The 23,439-nt window shown below is 35.9% G+C and overlaps 2 protein-coding genes across 9 annotated transcripts; both read left to right on the forward strand.

The window, feature by feature from the left end:
• Positions 1-214: 214 nt before the first annotated feature.
• Positions 215-7,589, forward strand: LOC105046043 (large ribosomal subunit protein bL17c). Of its 8 annotated transcripts, none has more exons than XR_012141637.1 (4): positions 215-533; positions 2,075-2,484; positions 3,942-3,994; positions 7,041-7,589. XR_012141637.1 is itself a non-coding variant. In XM_073258393.1 (4 exons), exons 1-2 carry the CDS (start codon positions 302-304, stop codon positions 2,482-2,484), a joined length of 642 nt encoding a protein of 213 aa, XP_073114494.1. In that variant the 5' UTR covers positions 215-301; the 3' UTR covers positions 3,948-3,994; positions 7,041-7,589. The 8 variants fall into 8 exon arrangements, 5 of the variants coding, with proteins under 5 accessions (XP_073114494.1, XP_010922830.1, XP_073114493.1 ...); XR_012141636.1 differs by lacking the exon at positions 7,041-7,589 and adding an exon at positions 6,867-6,883; XR_832180.4 differs by lacking the exon at positions 7,041-7,589 and adding an exon at positions 6,559-6,787.
• A 13,414-nt stretch (positions 7,590-21,003) lies between these two features.
• Positions 21,004-22,465, forward strand: LOC105046042 (protein LURP-one-related 8). The gene is made up of 2 exons (XM_010924525.4): positions 21,004-21,373; positions 21,948-22,465. Exons 1-2 carry the CDS (start codon positions 21,107-21,109, stop codon positions 22,320-22,322), a joined length of 642 nt encoding a protein of 213 aa, XP_010922827.1. The 5' UTR covers positions 21,004-21,106; the 3' UTR covers positions 22,323-22,465.
• The last annotated feature ends 974 nt before the right edge of the window (positions 22,466-23,439 follow it).

Below are 23,439 nucleotides of genomic sequence, written 5' to 3' on the forward strand. Positions count from 1 at the left end.
TTGGTTATTTCTAATAGAATAACGGAAAATAGAAATGGGATTGGGCTTTGTAGAACGGGACATATCTACGTAGTCAACAGACTTGATTAGCGATATACTGCTCTGTGGAGTACGGTAACCATTTGGACTGGGAATCGCTAGAGAAACGAAAAAGGAAACGCGCTTGGAAGGGTCAAATGGGAAAAGGGATCGCGTTTGTTCTTTTGGATGAGGAAAGGGACTGCCCGTTCGCCAAGAGGAGGCTAGGGCTGCAGCCTCTCTTTTTTCTTCATCTACTGAGCTCTCTCTCTCGAACTTGTCAATGGCGGTGACTTCTTCTTCCTCGCCGGTGGTGTCTGCGTCGCGGTGGAGCATGGCGTCGCTTCGCTCTGCCCTTCCTTCGGTCCCGACGTCTCGCGTTCCTTCGCTCCATTTTCCGGCCCATTCGCCGTTCCCTTCGTCGTCGCGGCTCCGGTCAGGCCTCGGAGAAACCAAGTGCATGCGTTCTTTCTCCGGGCTTGCTCCCATGACTCCTCTTCTCTCCCTCAGCTCCGGTAATTGATGCTATATCGTTGGTTCTTCTTTCTCTACCACTATCTTTGTGTTCTTTTTAGAGAGTTGTCTTGGAAATTTAAGCTAAGCTGAATGAAGCTATATTAATTTTGATGGTGTATTTGTGTTTTTCGAAATGCTTGATAATTCTTCAATTGGAAGCTTTTTCCGGGTTCTTGTTGATGCAATTTCTATTACATTCATTTCTGAATCTCCATTTTTGAAAACATAACAGTGCAAAATGAAAGAGAAGATGAAATTATGTATCTTTTTGTCTAAGCTACTTCCTCCTTTATGCATTCAGTGCTGTAATTTATCTCAATTTGCTACAGTGAAATATCTGGATGGTGTTAATTTAACATGGCTGCCTTGTGTGGCATGGGCTCCGTTGAGTTTGTTCTGCTGAGTGCAAGCATTCTTCTCCAGTGTTACATCCATATTTGTTAAAAAGAGTCAATTTAGATGGCAAATATGGTGCATTCGATTAGGCTGCCATTTACCTTGGTGCACCTCTTTACCTGATATTAATCGACATGTTGGGTATGGTGCCAAATTGCCATTGCTTTAGTTTTACAAGATATGCTTTGTAGGATTCTCAGACATTGAGGATAAATGAATTGTAACAAAGGGAACTCTTTTGGTACATATGTTTTTGTATATAATTTACTACAGTTTATTGTTTTTTCTCTAACATGTGATGAAACTGTAAGTTTGTCCAGATGATTGCTTTCAACTTTCTGTCTTGACCATGAACATATTAAAGAAAGGCTATAATTTAATCATTCTGACTGAATAACTGTTTATTGGGTCTTGAGGGAAAGTGGTAAACACATATTTCATTTACCTCAGAAATATTTGTTGATAAAATCTCCTCGTATAAAATGGAGTACAATGTGATGCGTTTTATAGAGTAAAACATTGTTTTGGCATGATGATTGGATTGATGAGAGTAGTCTGACCGATAGCTAGGGTAATATTTTATTGCTGACATAAAAAGTCCAAAGCATGGGCCCTGCAACTGTTACCACTCTCTTTCTAAAGTTCTGCTAGCATTTTTCTGTCTTTATCAATATCCAGTTACAAAATTCCCTGGTTCTAGACATGGATTGGATCCAAGTTTGTCGGTGACTATAACCAATGGATCTGCAGCTTCAGTTATTTGAACTATATTTCTTTTCAATCTAACTACCATAATGAAGTATGGGAAACCTCTGAATTCAAATATATGCTTTCTTATTATACAAAAATATTGAGATTTGAGAGTTCGATGACCATCTCATTTTCTGATGACATTATGTAGTAGCTTCTACCCTACACGTTAATTATTTCCATGGATTGAAATGTCATTTGTTTTAAGAGGATGCAAAAACAATTGAGAATGGAAGAACAGTTGCTCTTCTGTTAATATATATGGCTAATATCACCCAGGCATGATGTGCAGAAGCAGGGGATGGAGGAAGAAAAAATTTGTATCAAGCTACTATTTGATTGACATTTTCTGCTGTGCATTAGAGTAGATGCTTATTTTCTTTCAATTCTGCAGAATGTGACAGCTTTGAGCAGGGTTTTAGCTACATCAACAATGGGAGTAAATTCTACGCAATGAGACATGGGAAACGTGTCCCAAAGCTCAACAGGCCCCCAGATCAGAGGAAAGCACTGCTCCGTGGCCTTACAACACAGCTGTTGAAGCATGGTAGAATAAAAACCACTAGAGCAAGGGCAAGTGCAATGAGGAAATACGTGGATAAAATGATAACACTGGCAAAGGATGGATCCCTCCATAAGAGGAGACAGGCGCTGGGCTTTATATATGAGAAGCAAATAGTCCATGCCTTGTTTGCTGAGGTTCAAGACAGATATGGTGATAGAAATGGAGGGTACACTAGAATCATCAGAACTCTACCAAGACGGGGGGACAATGCACCGATGGCTTACATTGAGCTTGTTTAGGTACACTCTAAACATTTTAAAGTTCTCAAAAGCAACTAAATCATTTGCATGTCTTGCTATGCTTTGTTTCCATGTACACATCCACCAAATGTGTAATTTTTGCTTGTATATTCCCTCTAATGCTAACTAGAAACTGTATTTTAAAGAATATTAGTTAAACCAATATAAAGACATGTAGCATTGCAGCTAATCAACTAATCATCAATATTTTGTTGGTAGCATTATGCCCAAGTTTAAGTACTTAGCTCAGTATTGCTCATCTAGCTCAATGTTTTTGTGGAAGGGTAGTTTCATTCGTGGGCAACTAGTGGAACCAAAAAAAAAATTAATGTTATGTATTCTTTTTGGTGCATTGAGTACTTTTCTAAATCCTTATATGCAATTCACAATTTGAGGACCTTCCATGTATGCCATTGATTTCTCATATGTTTGCTGTCAGACTCCATAATGTTATATCTAGTAGGTGGACAGCCCCAAGAGTATACAATGCTAGGTAGATTTCCTATATGATATGGAACTATTCCTCAACAAATATAGCTTGCCTCGTTAGCGGACTAATTTTGTCAATGCTCTTGGTGTAAGCTTGTCATAAAAATCTTTATTTTCCTTAGTCTTTCTAGCTTCCTGTACCACACTTCTCCTAGATGGTGAACATGCTGAATTACAGAATAGCTTTTTATTTAACATTTACTTTTATTTTTTATACAAATAATACCCGAAATACTTTAGGCCGATTGTTATTATAAGCTACTTGTCAGTTTACAATGTACTAGCAGCTGGATTTTTTCTAGGAAATGACTTCAACAAAACATTTTCCAATCCATCTGGGATATGCTATGATAACCCAGGAGTAGTTGTCTCAATTTAGTACACCTTGGCTAAGGTCGTTGCACATGGATACAGGTCAAGAACAAGAACTCTCTAGGGTTTATAAATGATCCAGCACCTGGCATCTACAACCTAACACTTGTACTAGAGCCCATGCTGCATAGCTTGTTGCCTCTGTAGACAGCCAACAAGTAAGTTCTTCACAATAATACAGGACACCTTAGGCTCAAGTATCTAAACGAACAGCATTCTAATTTCTTTTTAATTGAACCCAAATAGTTTAAGGAATGAGAAACTATGTACTTAGTTTATGGTTGCATACTTCACTTTGATTTAGAGATCAATAGTGCACAATTTTTAAGTAGCTAGATAATTCCTTCTTGCTGGTGTTATTGTATAGGTTATGATCCACCATGTGATCATTATGTTTGGCTTCAAGAATGATCAATAAGTTCTCTCGAATGGTGAAGCTTTCTCTTGCTTCTCCTATTGGTGCTTGACTGCTGTATTAAATCCGACCTTGTGATACACATCACAAGAAAAATCTGATCTAAGAAAATGTGTATGTATTATAGTATATTTTTATGTGTATATTGTAGCTTAAAGCAACTTTTCTACACTTCAACTAGTTTCAGGATCTATGGAGGCTCCATGGAAGGATTAAACAGATATATACAACCAGGTACTGACCTAACATCAACTCGACTAGTATTGTTGTTGAATTCATGCAAAAGGACATTCTAGGCACATGAGTGCTGACTCTAAAATTTACGGTCATTTGACAGGGAGCAATCTTTTGAAAATCTTTTAAACATGGAAAGAGTTGAGAGAAAGAAAGAAGATGACAAGTTTTAGATGTTAAAGAAATAACAAAATATTTTGCATGAATTTGGGAACACATATGAGCTCTTGTTTATCAAATAATTAAATTTAACGAAATGTTTTTTGGGCACTCTGCGCAAGGAAAAAATCGTAATATATGGAAAATTAAGAAATCACATATAATAATAGAGAAATTGCAATAGAAAAAAAAAAAAAAGGAAATCCCTCCGAGGACGACTCCCATACAGTTCTTGCGAGAGCTGGAGAAGCATCTACGAGTAAAGCACCGTATCCATATAACTGCTTGCCACCTACATGCTGCCTATGCTACCCTAATTCACACAGACATATTGCTGAGAAAATTGCAGTCTCTGTTGAGGTCTCTGAGTACCAAAGACTTTGCACTTGCTACACTATTCATGAGACAATATGGTAACTCTTCAGGTGACATTATGGCAGCGCCACCAGTTAAATTACAAGCATGCATGCCTAGATGGATGGTGCTGGTTTTATAAAGTATAAACACCATCATTGTTGGCAGAAATGGCGGTTGGTTCACCAAGTTGGGTTATCATGAAGGTGCCATCAAATATTTATTATGAGATTTATCAGCTTACAGTGGGTACACAATAATCACATTTCCTCCATGACCTCCCCTAGCTCAATGCCTCCTTTTCCTTTGTAGCTTCCTTAAACATCATGACCTCAATCTTCATGGCTGATAGTGGTCGTAAGGTAAAGCTTTCACCATTATTAATAACCCCACAAGGTTATAATAATGTACTGGATGTGGTTATATAACTCCTAGAACTAAAGTTCATCTATGTTCAACAAGAGCTGAGCTCCAACATTGTCCTCTCCATACCCAAGTAGCATAACTTCTAACATCAAACCTTAAATATTGGGGTCTGTGCTTATAAATCATTCATAGAACATTCATATGAGGGCCAACTCTGATGTTACTACATGCTTCTCTTCCTCCGCTTAAACACCCTTCGACAATGATTTAGTGCCTCTTGTTATACATTACCGTTACCTCAACCAGTTCTCCATCATATTGTTCTTGATTGATGTCTGTGTGTTTTTTTACTGTTAGCTGTCTGCCTAACCTCAACCCTCCATCTTTTTTTCAACCCATTCATAGTTAATGCCTAAAAAAAATCTTTGCCACCCCACATTTTTATGGTGTCTGTCATGTGACTTCAAAATTGTTTTGGAGAACCCATATTGATTTAGTGCATTGACTCCATAAAAGTGTAGTTTCTATGGAAAAATGGCTCTTAATGAACTATAAATATGCTCGAATTTGCTTGGATGGTGTAGTCTTATCTTTTTCTGCTGAATATGTTTTATTCCAGACCTTTGAAATATTCATTTTCTTTCAGAACATGTCACTAGAACCTAATCGTTGCTCTATATTGTCCCAGAGTCATATTATATGGTCACATTCTCAGCCCCATAATGGTTCTATCACAGTAGTTACTCTCCCTTATTCTTGTTCCAGAGGCAAAGTAGCATTGGTTCCTGGTTCTGAGAAAAACCTAGTGTCGGATTGGCATTATAATGATTGGATCTATTTAACTTTGCAAAAATAAGGATGACTATAATTGTATTATCACATTTCTGGGACTCATGGTGCGTTGCCATTTATAGGATATTAACTAGCAAAACATTACTCTGTGATTTAGTGCACCTTCATTCAGACTAATGATCAAACTGCAGCACATGGATTAGATTCAATATCTCATCACGTGGTCAAAAACACTAGAGATGAGTTGGTTTTCAGAACATTATCTATGATCCAAGATACAAAAACAGAAGAGCAGTCAGTTCAGCAACCACTCCTAGATGAACATCAAACAGTTCACCAGAGCCTTAAGAACTTCATAATTCTGTAATTTGTTTGTGATTGTCAATGAACTATCTATTTAACTTCATAATTTATTTGGATTGGCATTATAATGGTTGGTTCTATTTAACTTTGCAAAAATAAGGATGACTATAATAGCATTATCACATTTCTGGGACTCATGGTGCATTGCCATTTATCGGATATTAACTAGCAAAACATTACCCTGTGATTTAGTGCACCATCATTCAGACTAATGATCAAACTGCAGAACATGGATTAGAATCAATATCTCATTAAATGGTCAAAAACACTGGCGATGAGTTGGTTTTCAGAACATAGATAGGATCCAAGATACAAAAACAGAAGAGCAGTCAGTTCAGCAACCACGCCTAGATGAACATCAAACGGTTCACCAGAGCCCTAAGAACTTCATAATTCTGTAATTTGTTTGTGATTGTCAGCTAACTATCTACACCAATCTTGATCTCTGTCATCTCATTTGTTAGTGGATAAGGTACAAATTTTATAGGCTGACCCTTGATTTTGAAACTGACATTTCTTGTGATCTGCAGATTTTTCATAAATTGTTGCTGTCAGCCTGTTACTCAAGCGCTACATGCATTTGCCGATACCTTGAAAGGAATATTTTCCATCATCTTGTATCTTTCTAGTTTCATCTTGAAATGTAAAACATGCATATATTGTGTTCTCGAATCCTCATAATATCATGATATTCATTTTTTAAAAAATGTTTATGCTTTAAAACTGTGTAATCAAATGTATGCTTCTATCTTCTTGTCATTCTGATTTCAACGAGCATCATCACACAATATTTGAGCAAATCATTATCATAAGAATTGTCACCATGTGGTCCGTGCAGCACTCATCAAATATAAATTACTGTTAACCTTTGAAGATTTGAAAATTATGGAAAGTGGGTGAAGCACTTGCAAATACGTGACATGGCTTCCACTTCTTAGCGGTTAGCATGGATTGCAGAGGTTTTGAACGTTATCTTTCTTCTGGGATGCCTATCAGTTGAATTCATTTGTAGGAAACTGGATGGTCTACATTATCTGGACTGACTTTGAGGTCGTCACTACTTGCCATTGGGCGATGAAATGTCAGTCTCAAAAAGGCAGAGAGTTGACCCTTCTGTCACTGCTAGTTGAATCAGCACGCACTCTGCATTGACCTGCCGATGATGGGTGTTTCTTCAGACTGGATTGAGGAGCACGTAACCCAAAAGCACACTTTCCATTGATTTTACAGGGTGGTCCATGGGGTTATATATACATATATGTATTAGTGTGGTATATATATCATTTCTGGACAGTGTGGAGTGGATAACACTAGCCCAAGCTTGTGGAAATGATTTGGACACCACGTATGGGGCTCCGAGATCTCAGCTCGAAGCCACGTTTTTCTTTCAACTCAAGTTGGTAGGGTCCGTAGCAACCTTTCTGGTGTGTGGCTTTTTATCCTCGTATTATTTTACAATGTACTAAGATTTGTGGAGGAACTTGTGTGTCTTAGATCAAGACAAACATTGAAAACTGCACTTCGATATGAACATGGTGGAAAAATTGGTGCGTTTTGCACATTTTTTTGTGCCTTCCCCTTAGCTTTGCTTCTTGTCTTGGTGTTTAAATTTGCTTGGCAGTGGGAAGCAGGTTATGAAAATCTTGTTGATAATTTGGTAAACTGTAGCTTCTATTGTATAATTTTCAGTGTTGCGTAATCGATATCTAAGTTGAAAGATCATCAGCTTTAGGTTTATGGACTGTCTTTTGAACATTGATCTTTTGGCTGAGTTGCAGCAAGTTCAATGAGCTTATACTTATTCTCATGGATTTGATCATATCATGCGTTTATGGAACTATGGCATCTTGAGATTTTTCAAATTGCAGGATTTGTTTTTCGTGAAAGCTGGAGCAAAGGTCAATTTCCCTTACGAACTGTTCCCTGCAATTGTGATGCAGATTATGCTGTTTCTGATCCATTTGAATGATTGAATCATGAAAACCCACCCAACCAAGACACGGATTGACCATGTAGAATTTTGTGTTGTTGGTGATTGCAATCCTTAACCCATGGCGGCCAATCTGTCTGATATGTTTGAAATATTCTTATAGGAAGATTTTGATCAAATGGAACTTCTATATGATATAATTATTTATATTTCATTGTAAACATATAAGCCTGATGGAATCAACATATCGTATGTTGGTACTTTATCATATCATCAAGATATTTATATGCAATGTTGCGCATAGGCATTCTAGTAGATGACCTGAACTAATCATACTCAAAATCTCTGGTGATTTCCTTGCAAAATCCCAAAAACTTTTCAAAATAAAATAAAATAAAATTCTCAAAGCATGCTGTGCTACTTAGGATAACCAGTGCTTGTCCATCTACCAATCAAGATTGTTATGCGCTCATCCAGATAAATCTCAATTGTGATTGGACTGAAAATTGTGCAAATGCGTTTTTATATCGTAGCATTTTTCAGCGACTCCACTTGTTTTATTTTTGCTTTTAATTTTGGTTCCAAATGCAGGCAATAACATTTACCAAGGACATTTTGGCAACCTCTTTCTTTTTCCCTGTTTTCCTCTCCCTTCCCTCCCTCCAAGCTTGCTACAATGGGTCCCAAACCATTAGGCATCCAGCTTGATGTCTTCCACCAGTGTGGACCCAGATATAATGTCCATTGCAGTGAATTAACTCAGAAAACTGTAGTAACATGTCTTATATCTATTGGGCCACCACAGTTGACATGACCCCAGGGCCAACTCACTTCTTATACCAAAAATTCCCCCACCACCTTAAATTTATGTTTTATTTCCAGGAGGCAACAAGTGACACGCCACTAGGGACCAGCATTTTTTCCTCTGGGCATCTCGGAGTCTTTACTTGGCATTTGGCAATTTCAAAGAGACAAGCCATGTGGAACTCAGAAAAGGTTGGATCAGATTGCCAAGGATTGCAGAAATCTAGAAGTAGGCACACATCATTCACCTCTCAAAGGTCCCCGCTCCATTATACAGTTCGTCTTTCATCTTTGTCCTCGTTTCGGTTGTGAGGTCAATAGTACTCTTTGGATAAGGAGACCTGGTTGCTTTCACAAGTAATCAGATTCAATGGTTCTCCTTATCGAGATATGTAGGCTTAAGTTTTTGAGCCCTTTGGGAGGCCAAACAAGTTTTAGACTTTTTAGAAATTTGATAAAGAAGTCCTGTTTCCTTTTGTAGATTAGTTGTTAAAATATGATCAGATCTATTAAGAAAGGTGGTAGGCAACCAGATAAAAGATATGTGGTTGAGCATTTTTCATTTGGATTATGTATTTTCAATCAGAAAGGAACATGAAGCTAATATGCCATAAGATTTTTTTCTTTTTTCTTTTTTTTTGGAGTTCAGAATTGATGATAATATTATTATCAATATAGATCAAGTCCACATTATCTGGTGGGTGACAGGTTTACATTAACCTTGCACTATATACAAAAGATTTTGAAATTAATCTAAATGATCATCAAACGAATTTATTATGAACATTTGAAATAATCAGCATCTATCACTAATTACAAATTTACAATGTTGTTGGTTTATCTTTCTGTATTTTCATTTTCTTAATGAAAGAGTTTGGAAAAAAGTAATTACAATATTGTTTTCATGAATTATTGATGATCCTGAATTTATCACAGGGGTAATTATTTTCCATCTTTAAACTTTATGTTTTTTTTTTTTTTTTTTAATTTCGCTTTTCACTGTTCTTTTTTAAACTTTCTTCTTACTTCCAATTAATCATATATGTAATGGCTTCAATCCAATATCTACCACATGGTGAAAAAACTCCTCAAGCTATTGTATATCCTATAAAATAGGAATCAAGGATCAGTGTAGATCAAATTAGTACGAACGACAAGCCACATCTATCACAAATGAACACGCCATGCAAGACCAAGGTCCAACAACTTCTTTTCTTCCTTCTCTTGTAGGTTAGCCGACAAAATTGTCGACATGTAGATAGCCATAGTTGGTCTACTTTGATTGCTTTAAGAGTTCACTCCTTCTGTCATCCAAAAGGTCATGGCTATTAAGAGTAAAAGTAAACAGGAGCCAACCTACCTTCACTGCACCTCTGGTTAGATTGCCAAACAATTTGAACATGGTTCAAACCGAAAGAAGACGACCAAGAAGGCTACAAAAAAGAAAGTTTTGCGAATCTTCCCATCACCGTCCTGTGGAATTTCATGGAGACTTTCAGGACTGGTTTGAAAGCCACCACATTGCACCAGTAGCTTTCACATAAACATGTTTAATTCTCAGCCTCTCGGAGGTCGGCCTCATAGTTCCCATTGTCTGCTATATATTTTCCAAGCATCACACGTGCTCAAATCTCCAACATAAATCCCTCTCAGCTACCGTAAGTTGTCAAATTCTGAACAATCTTTGGTACCGCACCTTGAGACTGCTTAAATAAGCATTAGACTATCTCCCTACTTTGATTCACATTTCATGATTTCCAGCTGTTATTTATCAAAGCAAAGGAAAAAAAAAAAAAGGGGGGGCTTTTGGATAGGCACCATATATAGTTGATCATACTAGGTCGACATTGTGGATGGTTGTGGCAGATGTTCCAACTAAGCTTCTTTATTTTTCTTTTTTCTGATTCACATGGTTGTATTTTCTCCATATTCGTTAAATATATCCTGTTTATTGGAAAAAAAAGGGGGGCAGACTTGGAGAGGATAGATGTTCGAAAATTATTTTTCTCATTTCAATTACATATATTGTTTTTGTTATGATTCAGAAAGAGAGAAACAAGACAGAGAAATAACTAAATCTTGGAATATATGCGTAGGATCACAGTCATCCATAGAAATCGTTGCATGCATAGAATATGTCATGTCATACTTTGATATTAGCCATATGCTAAACTGCCACGTATGCTAGATGAGTTCAATATTCAAGCCTTGATGGCAAAACAAAGTTGTCTTCAAATAGAACTCTTCTCTCCTTTAAAAGACAAATCTTCCTTTACATAAATCCATAATTGGGACCCAAGCGGTTTGGCAGTATTTGGAAAACTTAAATAATTGAAGTGTCATATGCGGTATAAATTTACCAACTGTTGGTATACATTTTATCAATAATTTATCATTTTTTTATGATTCTGGTCTTATTATAGATATTTTTTATGGTAGTGTTAGTATACTCTATTGCACTCACTAGGGCTTGTCCCAATGATCACACCCTGTTGCTTAACGAGCAAAGGTTCTGTGTTCAACTCATATAGATGGATTTTCGAGTATTTGGATTTAGATAATTATAATGCAGATGAGTCTCCATCATGTGCACTCCCTCAAAAAATGATGGGTGCTCGCATCTAATTAAAAATTGAAAGCTGCTTTCTCGCATTTCAAACCGCATCAATGGCTCATGAGATGGGAACTAAACTGTGCCAAAAGATGTGGGCCAATCTCATAGAACAGCTTGTCCACAAGCTGTGTCATCTTATCACCTACACAAAGCCTTCACAATCCACCATGTGAGTGTCCCCAAAGAATGTGATAGGCTCAGCTTGCTCTTGGCCATGCAGTCTCTTCAGTGTCATTAGCCATCCCTTGGGCCACATTGCCATTAGCTTCATGCACTGATGATGTTTCCAGACCTCAGAGCCCCACATTTTTAAGGCCATTCGCTTCACCAGCACTGCCACTCATACCAATCCTTTTTTGAGTGCTTGTGGTGTGTCTTGGTTCCCCACCTGAGGACGTTGGAACCAAGGGGTACAATTATGTAACGTAGGCAGGCTATTGGCCGTGGGATTTTAATTAATAGATGTTTGCATCGCTCTAACTCCATAGCAAACATATTGGGACAGGATGGGATTAGCATGTCTGAGACATGCTGCCTAGTTTTACGGAGTGCCAGAAGAACTACATTAAATGAAATTCTTTCGTGGGACAACTGAGAAAGCTGGGTGTTTAATTACTATGAGTTACTTTTTTTTTCCCTTAAAAACGAAGAAAAAAGCCTAACTCCATGAAATAGAATCATGAATCTAGAAAGTAGGAGCATGAAATAATTAGTTTTCCATTAAAGCTTATTTTCTAGCTGGAAGTACGTAACATAAGAGTTACGCAGGTTCTAAACCTATAGTTTTTCTATACTATAGCAACTAAGGAAAATATCCATGAGTGGTTGTTCAGATTAGAAATATCCAAAAGTTAAGAGCTTATTTGGATTTTTCTATATGATTGGATTGAAAATCTTATAGGATTCGTAGATTAGGTCAATACAACCAGCAAAATCATAAACTATATATTGAGCTAGGCCTATATTCATAAAATACGTAGAAACAACTTTAGAATGAACTGACCCGAATCTCATGAAGAAGAAGAATTAAGAAGAAGAAAAAGAAAAAAATAAAGAACCTCAACAGGTAATCCTATACATGGTAATGCCGGTAAATTTTGTAGTTAACCGTTAAGGAGTTTATTCTTTTATGATAACTTCTAAGATGCCACCATACACATGCATAGTTTGAGAAATTTTGGCCATGCCATCACGAGGGATCGAAGTTTCACGTTTCATGATCTCATCAAGAAGACCAAAAACAAAGCACTAGTATTAGCGAAAATAAAAACTAATTCTTAATGCATTGAGGAAGGTAGGGGTTGTGATTCCATTAAATTATTAAAGTTTTCTCGATTATTTACATGGACCGATCATAGCAACTCATTTCCACATGCAGTCAAAGAATGAAAGCAGATCTCAAGCAATAGATATGAGCAAATTCTTTAAAAAATAACTATTTATGTTTATGGACGAAACAAATCACGAGATGGACAGATGAAGATTAAGAAGATATGAGAGCTGATCATGTTGGTGTAGGAAAATGGGTGGCCCCATCATGATCCCAAATTCACATCTACATCCTCTTGGTATGTCTTATGTATCATAAGGCCTTCAGTTTGACCATGCTCCTAAAATTTTTGAAACAACAAGAACATGAAGATCTATCTGGTGGACTGTTTCTCATGGTCCATATGAAAACAAAGCTCCTCAAAAGATATTTTCATGAAGGACCTTATCCTTCTTTTCTTAAAACTCTCCTCATGCCACGGTTTTAGAGGTGGTGTTTCTAAATTCAAGAGCAAGCTTTCAAACACAAGGTCCTAAAGGAGTGAGGAAAGGTAAACAAAGCCAAAGTGATCGTTATCCAACAACACCTCTCAACATTTCTTTATAAATTTTTTGCCCCCTGCTTTGTAAGCCATAAAGGTTGAGCCAACTTATAGTAACATGGAGGTTATTACACTGTCGACAAACTAAAATATCTTTCTCTTTGAGGATGTTGATTAGTCCTAGTTGGTTACTTAAACAAATAGAAAACGTTTTGAAAATTGATGTGATGTATTTTCTCATAGAAAAATAGTGTTATGATCGATATAGATTTGGGATGGCACATCTCATCCAATTACGCCTTGACAAATCGAGCTGCCAAGGAGGAAAAAAAATAAAATTATTACTGTTTCAAAAAAATAATTAAGTTGTTTGTTCAACTAAAATGTCTTTTTGAAGCGAAAGTTCAACTAAAATGTCAAAATCTTCGGATGGAAACTCGGATAATCTAGTGAAATGAAAGTAGATTAATCAGATTTTTTTTTTTTTTTTCAAAAGCTAGCTAGAGAAAAAAATTTGCAAGTTTCAAATTGATCCCTTAATTTTTATCATAAGGAACAAACTAGACCACCTCAAGAACCATATATTTTTCAGTACTACTTATTTTGAAAAACCGGCACCAACCACATAATTGAAAGCACAACATGTAGAGTATAGAAAACCTTATATTCTTTCTAGCCAATACAGCCTACAACCGATGTTCACCATTAGTAGGTTGAATCCATTATAGTTTTAGAAAATTTAGCTCATTATATATGTGATATGGATGGCAAGGTCGAAATTAAATTAAAAAAAAATATATACACATTAGATAAAGATCCTATAGGTCATCTATATTTGGCCGGTATAATAGGTTTACGAGCTAGATGGTGAGTTACAATCGGATTTCAATCCTTATGAATCAAGTTCTGAGTTAATTTGATGAGGCACAATACAACATCTTAAGATTGGTAAAATCTTTTTTGAGAATATGAGATTGGTAATATATATTATATCTATTCTATTCTTTTTCATATATATATATATATATATATATATATATATATATATATATATATATATATATATATATATATATATATATATATATATATATATATATTAGCTTGATCGATAAATATAGAGAAAAAGTTGTAATGAATAAACAAAAAGATGACTGGAATAACAATGCGGAGTGCATTCTACTTTATAAGGATTGAAAAGATTAAAGATGTGAGGGATCGAAAGAGGCCATGTACATGAACCAAAGAATCTCCTCCCAAATTTACTTTGTGGCGGAGAATCGGATCCCCATTGTTTTCTTTTTTTATAAAATTCTCCTATAAATAATACTCATTGTTGGCCAAGGTTCGTCTATTGGCCGTCGTTGTCATGCGATTGGCCATCACCTCCATCCACCATCTCGTCTTTTCAACTCCACGTTCGCTCATATTCCTGACCTTATGACCTCGACCACAGTATCCGTGGGCCGACCTTTTGGGTCACCCAATAGCATCATGCCATGTGCCACGAGAATATGTTCTTTTATTTTTACCTACTCTTGCTTGCATGAAGGTAGCAATGCCCATCGTAACAGCATGCATGATGTGATGGATTGATCCAATTTCAACATTTAGCTTGTGACAGAGAATGAGTAATCTTTTGTACATCGCACTCAATGACGAAAAAATACATCATTTGATGTGGTTGGATCATATTATCGTTATTTTCTAATATATATTTAATATAAATTTTTATTTTTTAATTTAAAATTTTGAATGATAAAAATATTTTTTTAAAAAAAATAATGACATCTTATATGATCATATTATGACATCATGCGGTAAAATTATGATTTTCTATTCATAATTTAGTCACATGATGTCATAAAAAAGAGAAAATTATTTTTATTATTTAAAAATATCATAAATTTTTAATAATAAAAATATTTTTTTTTCTTTATGATGTTTAAAATAAATTATAATTTTTTGTGTGCAGGAAATCATAATTTGATCTAAGGATGTCATAATATGGTCACAGAATGTCATAATTTTTTTCATAACAAAAAGAATATTTTTATCATTCAAAATTTTAAATAAAAAAAATATAACTGCAGATATTAAATATACTATTAAATGCATGTTGAAAAGTGATGGCTATGTGCTCTAAGGTGGTTGGATGGTGCACTTCACATAATTTTTATTACACTGCATGCGGTGCATAAAGATTTTCTCGATGAAAAATATAATGTCCATATAAACTAGCATATTCTATTACTCATGCCGTAATGCAATTCTCTTGCCAACTATGGTTATGAAATTATTTCAAAAAAAAAAAAAATCTTTAGAATAGGAGAGGGATGGAAAAAGTTGATTGATCTATATTTATAGACAAACATGAAGTCTAGCCTTAAGATCAAATGAATAGGAAAAATCAAATATATTATTTTTTTTCCAAAAGAATGTCATGTATATGATGAAGATAATAGAAGTTCAATAATAGAGAAGATGCTTAGGGTTTTTTTTTCTCTTTTTTTTTTTTAAGGAACGGGATATAGCTGGCCAATTTTATTGAAAAACTGAAACTATTTACAAAGGTTGAAAGTTTATAGAAAAACAAAGATTACTATGAATAAATTATTTACTAAGATTTTAAATCTTAATAGTGTCATTTCAACCATATTTTTTGAAAATATTAAAAAAAATATAAAAGTCAGTTCCTCCCTCCTGAAAAATGCAATGGTAAAATATCATATATAATTATGCAACAACTGATTTTATTGAATTATATATCAATTGTACTTTAATTTTGTAGTGCTAATAAAATTGATCTAATATATTATCACATTATCATTACCAAATGCTCATGATGATCTAACACTCACCACCAATTAATAAACAACACACCAAAGATCTAAAGTTAGGTATATTATTTATAAATATGATACCAAACTCCTAGAATAGTTTACATCTAATGCATGGCAGATAGACCTAGTGCGAGGGTCCATTCTATTCATAACAACAAGCTCTAAGATTTACCAACTCTCTCATACAAATATTTGCTAGTTTTAAATATAAATGTCCTTATTTTAGAAGTAATATCTTTATTTTTTTTTAGAGAAGATCCCTCGACTTATAAAAGGACATCATGACAGTGTCCACTACCGTATACCCAGCCAGTAGCCACAGACCTAGTGTGCTTTTGCGACATATTCTAGCTAGTATGATAATCAATCACTACCAATATAAATTTAAGTATCTTCCTGGATGAGTCTATCTAAATATTATGATCATCCATCCTCATCATGTCATTGTTTGACCTTGCAATATCATAGCACAATAACAGTACCATTATGAAAACCATATGCATGCATGGTTTGCTAATGGAGGTATATCAAACTATCCCAAATATGCTGGTGTCATAGGACTCTTTCCCATTAAAGGATAAAAAATAAAAGAAAGAAAAAACAAATATGGAATTGGAATATGTCATATAAAAAGATGATTATTAAATAACATCCATCTCATGTTCTGAATGCTCATGAAGGAATAATTTTTTTTGGATATATATATAGCAGGGCATCTATAAGTTTTGTGCAGCTTCTCCAGCCAATTAATTGGTGGTGGACGGTTCCAAAATTTGTTAAAACATCCTTTCCACCATGCAAGGCCAGCTATTTATGCTTTTAAAAATCAATTAACAGGCTGGATCATCCCACATGTAACATCAATATGTATCATTTAAACTATCCAATGAGATGGCTCATGTGGAAGTTGACATTGGATTTTAATGGTGCAAGATATTTGTATAACAATTCCTTGTCATCGTTCACTGCCTTTTTTTTGAATAAAAAAAGAAATATGTTAGAACTAGCGAGTTCACCCACACTTCTATTGTAAGCGGGGATCATGAACTGCTTTGGATTGTACGTTCACAGGGATTCAATAACAGTAAACTCATTTTTATATTAGGTTTGGTTCTCAACCTTGGCCAAGTTCTTTTGTTTTATTAAAAAAATGACGAAGATAAAGGACATATTAGGTATGTGGAAACGTATGCCCGTGTTCGTACGTCGCAAGCCAACTCTTAGGCATCCTTAACCAATGCATTCATCGTTAGCTTTGATGCTTAAACTTATTTGTAAACCCTAAATAACATCTTGATGGTATACTTTTGTTGCTTTGTTTATTTGGTAGGAAAAGACAGGCATGAGCAGACAAGTTAAAGATTCTACCTTCTTAATTATAATTAATGATGTGTACTGAGAAAACAATGATGAGATCGTAATAATTTGGATTAGTAAATAATGCAAACGACCTAACGAGAGCATAGACACCTGAGAGATATGTGGGGCATGTTAGGATTGCTTTAAAATGTAGAATATATGGGTGCAATGCTTGAAACATTAAATTTACTACATCTTAGCAACAAGATTTTTGTTTGGGGTTGGAGGACAAAATGTAGCATCGAGAAATGAATCCATCAAAATTATGAAAGAATGCAATATATATATATATATATATATTCAAGCACAACAATTCAAAATCTCATCCACGAAGTGTTTGCAGTATTTTGTTCTTAGGTTTGGTATCCAGAGGGAAAGAGATGCAACCTCTACCAAAAGAAGTAACGGGAACTTGGGGCCAACCATATAAGCCTAGCTTTTGATTATGGTGGAGTGATCATTGTTTTATTCTATTAAACTTGGAAGGCACATTCAAGCTGGATGAATTGACCTTCTTTTATTGAGTAATGCTCCCCTTTCAATTGGATAAGACTTTTTGTGGTTGTCATGCTACTCCATTAGTTGTAATTAAATCATGAGATATGCTAATTGTTAAATTATCGATGAGTCGATCACTAGGAAATAATTCAAAGAATCATTAAACAATCATGAATAATTGAAGAATATTTCAATAACTCAAAAATATGATATGTAGGGAACCTGATCGTGCATTATGGCATCATCTAGACCAATGTCCACCTAAAATTGATTCATCGGCCCCGGCTGTGTACATGATTGGCCAGTGCTTGACACTGACAAGCAAAATAGAAGCAATAATCTTAATTGAACACAATGACCTAAATTTTGTCGTAGAACTCAAACAAATTAAAAGAAATAATGCAGTGGTTTCTTGGTCCAAGAGGAAATCTTGGTGCAATTAATGCCTCTTATCTCTATGGATATTGAGGGGCACAAATCTGATGCCAGCCTTGGAGGAAGACATTGAAGGAACAACTCCATGTGCCAAGTATATTTAGCAGTGGTGTATATTGAGTCACAAAAAGTTGTCTGAAATCAAAACAAAAGGGATATCAAAGTTGTCACAACATAATTTGTCAAGATGCGGCTGTGCTTATCTCAATTCCTTGGTTCTTGACTCATCCCTTTCGGCACTTGAACTCACTTTTTATAGTAGAACACTTTATTTTGTCAATTATTTGATTCCCTGAAAGATTGCTTAGGGAACTAACTACATGCTTGGTATCTCCTATCCTCGATGATCTGTCTTGCTTCTTGCATGAAGCAAAACATTAGGCATAATTGTTCATGAACTCAACTCAAGCTGACCAACTCATGCACTCGCTGATTGTCAGAGTGATTGAAATGGGAGCATCTGGATATCTGCAAATAACGCATCATTTTGATGCCTTTGGTTCTTCTAGCAATTAGCAAGGAAACTAATGCTACATGCGCCTGGAATATAAAAAGAGAAGGAATCAATTACTACATAAAAAAAAATGTTGTCATTATACATTTATACCTAACAATTATTACTTTTTGTCGAATGTTATTAGTCACTCAATTTGAATCTAAGGCTACCTAATGGAGATAAAGTGTCATCTCTACGAGGGTCTTGTTCAAAAGAATTTTAAAATCATCTAATTTGAGATAATTATTTTAAAATTATGAGAGTCTTGTTCAAAATAATTTTTCCCCTCTTTTTCTCCACCCCCCCCCCAAAAAAAAAAACAAAAGAAAATAAAAAAGATCATCATTGAGAATAGAACTTTTAATTTCAAATTATTCCCATGGCAACTCCAATCACAGTGTAGTGCTCTTTTTTTGCCTTCTGGTCGACTCTTTCACCAATTCAAACTATCCTTAATTATAAATTCTATCCTATCGAAGCAAGACTTGTTAAAGTATAACAGTGAAGAGCTTGAAATTTCATCCTCTCAACTCCAACTCCATGGAGAGTAAAAATATGCCTAAGATTTACAAAGATTATAGCACAAACGTGTACATAAAAAATACTAATCAATAATTTTTATGCAAGAGCATATGTAGGCTGCAAGGTTTATAGGAGGTTTAAAGGCAAAATCCCAAACCACAAGAATTCTTTTTCTTTTTGTTTGCTTAATTTACTTATCTGTCCATCATTCTAAATGACAGAGAATTTGTTGCTCTCCTTGAAAAATGATTCTTCTTAATCAAGTACGTACGTGGCTATTAAATATAATTGTATTGGAGATAACTAATAAGTTTGCTTGAGCAATCCAAATGCAAATTTCGGGTTCAAAAGGATAAAAATAACAAAATAGAGCAAGAAATTCATTGATCTTTACAATATCTTACTTATAAAATATTGACAGTGACACGATACTATTCTAGAACAAGTATGGATGTTGCACACATAGATATATTGAGAGTATGTTATATATTCAAATAAGTAGCCATAATTATTTTGGATGCATCCCATAAAGAAATGGGAATGAGGACACGATGCACCCACTATGATTAAACCACCATTGACATTGTAAACTATAAAGAGTTAACGATGAGTTACCATATTTTGTCAAACACCATTAAAAGCATTTTTTTTTTCTTAAGATAAATTTAAGAATAGTTTATTCATATATATGAGGGAACTAGTCCATGTTTTTTAAGTTGTACATTAAGTGTCTTGAAAATAAGGCAATTAAAGTGGGCACATTGATGCATTGATGGATCGATTACAACAATTTTAGGAAAGAAAAAGCTATGGAATGCCATTTGAAAGAATGAAACGTTAGAGCTCGATTTAAAAAAAAAAATAGAAATGGCCAAAGCAAGATAGATGTATCCCATCACAAATTATTTTTGTGAGATTCTTTTTAAGAATAATTAAGTATATAATATACATGATTATCTTTATCAACAACTTTCAAATCTCAATTCAGCTATATAGTTATCTTAGCAATTAGCAAAATATGTTAATCTCTCTCTCTCACTCTCACACATACATATACACACAGCTCCATTGCAAGGGAGTGGCAGCCGTCCAATTCATTTAGAATGTATGCTACCATCAGGCTACAAGCCAATCATGATCCTTATTTCCTATCTATACATTGATTTTTCTGCTTGCACATAGAAAAATATTTTCCATATTGGCCCATCTCTCCACCTCATACGTTTCTTTGTAAAAAAAATAGTAGAAAAGTCCACATGATAATTTAATTGCAAAAACACCACACTTATTCTTCCATTATAATGCATATATCTTTGTTTATTTATTATTTTTCTATACTGAAGTTGCTCAAGTCTCCAACGAAATTGCCTTTTCTGGGCGACCAAGGACGCTTGCCCCACCAACCGCCCAGTACGCGTCACTTACCGTCACCACTTGTTTAACCCATCCTACGCCTTGCCGCCCACCACGTGGCCCGCATCCCTCCACAATAATCCAATTAACCTTCCATAAGTAACATCGCTAAACAACATCTAATTGTCACTAATCCCTCCCAAAGTTGGAGATAATTAATCCCCTACCGCTCCCACGTGCGAGCCATGCCTGTCTGCCCCAAGGGGCATTTCCGTCCACACGTTGTATAAATACGGCTCCTGACGCCCTCCCCCTTCCCCCACGACCCATTCCACCAAGCTCTTCTTCTCTCCTCCTCTCTCGGTTTCCGGCCACCAGAGAGCTACCGCCGCCGCCGTCGCCGCCGCTGGGGAATGGCTAAGGTCCACCCGAATGCTGCCTCTCCTGCCCTCGAGCTCCCGAGGCCTGCCGTCTCTTGCAGAGGCGGCGCCGCGGGCCGGCAGGAGGCGGCGGTGCTGACGGTGTGGCGGAAGTCGCTGCTATTCAACTGTAGTGGATTTACTGTTTTTGATGCCAAGGGAAGCTTGGTGTTCCGAGTCGATAACTACGGGTCGGGGAGTAAGGGTGAGGTCCTGCTCATGGATGCCGCCGGGAAACCACTCCTCACCATCCGGCGAAAGGTATAATTTTGAAACCCTTTAACAACTTTAAGAATAAATATTATAAGTTGAGAACTGAAACAAAGGAGACGATTCTTAATTTCAGGGTGTTTAAATCGAATTTGATCTCTTCTATAGAATAAGGGATTTAGTTTTGTCGGATATAATAGAATGAAGATTTCCGTTTTGGCTTTTGGCGTGTCTTTTTTTAGTTTTGCAATGCGCCTTGCACAAGAAAGTTCTTGGGTGATACTTATACTAAATTATTTAAGAAATTTATGTTTTAAAATTATTTTTGTAATTGATGTTTTTGTTGATCAAGCTTCAAAGGTAAGCATTTGATCCAAAGGAGAAACATGATTAACCCAAAAGGAAATAGAGAAACATATTTTTTAAATTCTGTGTCAAAGTAATTCGCTCTAATTCTGAGAACAATTTTTTTTTTTTAAAGAAAGAAACCCTTTTCTGGGTTTGAAGGGGATACAATTAAATTGTATTCAGATTGGTGAACTTTTCTGGGTTTCAAGGTGACGTTTCTGAGTCTTAACTCGCTGAGTTTCGTTAATTGACACGCCATGGTTAACTTGTGGCGCAGAAGCTGAGCCTAGGAGACCACTGGCTGATCTATAACGGCGAGGAGACCGTCAACCCCGGGTTCTCCGTCAAGCGGCACGTGAACTTCCTCCAGTCTAAGGCTTTGGCGCACGTGACACCGTGTGGAGCCGGTGCCGGCGGTGCCGGCCACGAGGTCCAGGGCTCGTACTCGCAGAGAAGCTGCGCGGTCTACGACGAGCGGCGGCGGCCGGTGGCCGAGGTCCGCCGGAAGGAGGCCGCCGCCGGAGGGGTGGCGTTCGGCGCCGACGTCTTCCGCCTCGTCGTGCAGCCGGATCTCGACGTATCGTTCGCCATGGCCATCGTCATCGTCCTCGATCAAATGTTCGGATCTCGAGGGTATCGGATCAAGGGCTAAGATTGAGAGTGGGAGTTTAGATTGGGTTGGCCATTGGGAGGGTCATGGGAAAGTTTTTCTTTTCTTTCTTTCCTTTCTTTTTTTTTTTCTTTTTTTTCCTTTTTTGCTTGTTCCTTTGGTGTTGGGAGGGCAGCAAGTATGATTATGGGAGCCTTTTACTGTGTCACGGTTTGATTTTTTAATGAACCATGTACCAATAAAAGGCAATTCTATATGAGTGTAAATATTTTTTTTTTCCCAATGGAAATATTAGTAAGAGAAACTGTCCCTATTTCTTACTCTTAGCCCCAAAAAAATGTTTTTTTCTTAAAAAGATGATAACCCAGGTCATAAAAAAAATAATTTCGTTCTTAGGATTAACTTAGATGGAAAATTTCTTGGTGTTGAGTAGAATTTAATTTGTTGAGGTGTTTGAGGTATGAACAACCTGAGGCATACAATAATCCAGCTACTTTGTAAGAAGTATGTAAGAAACATTTGCATAAATTAATTTGAAGTATGATTTAATATTTTAGGAAGGGCTAACTTGATTTAGATTGGATTCTAATATAAGCTTTTAGGTTTAACTATATTAATGTTGCTTTCATGATGCATCAACTTAATTGTTGCCCTGCTGTTTAACCATTGTTCCTGGAGGTCCACATAAACATTCCCAGATTATTACCTTGTTGGTTCAACAATTAATTGTTCCAAACCTCCCTTCGAAAAAAAATACAATTGTTCCAAACCGTCCGAATCATATCAGCTTAAAAGAGTCATGCAAACAAACATATCTGGAGTAATAAAATGTACATCATTGATATAATTGACCATGTCCCTCAGATTCTCTTTGAAGGAAGGGTCTCGTCAGCATTCCACAAAGCCAAAATATCTGTGAGCTTCTTTGAGAATATCAGACAAGCTTCGCTCGTCATTTATTTTAAATAAATAAAGCAAGAGTCATCAATTCAGCATATTCAAAAAGCACCACAAATCAATAATTTCATAGAAATTATGTAGAAATTTTCCATTCAAATATATACTAAAGCACCGCCTTCTATGCTTTCGAGGGCGAATCCTCCTCTAGGTGAAATTTAATTGTTTGTTGCTGGATACTTCTCAAAAAAATTGTCGCCTT

The sequence above is a fragment of the Elaeis guineensis genome, chromosome 5 (assembly GCF_000442705.2).
Source record: "Elaeis guineensis isolate ETL-2024a chromosome 5, EG11, whole genome shotgun sequence".
Lineage (NCBI taxonomy): Eukaryota > Viridiplantae > Streptophyta > Magnoliopsida > Arecales > Arecaceae > Elaeis > Elaeis guineensis.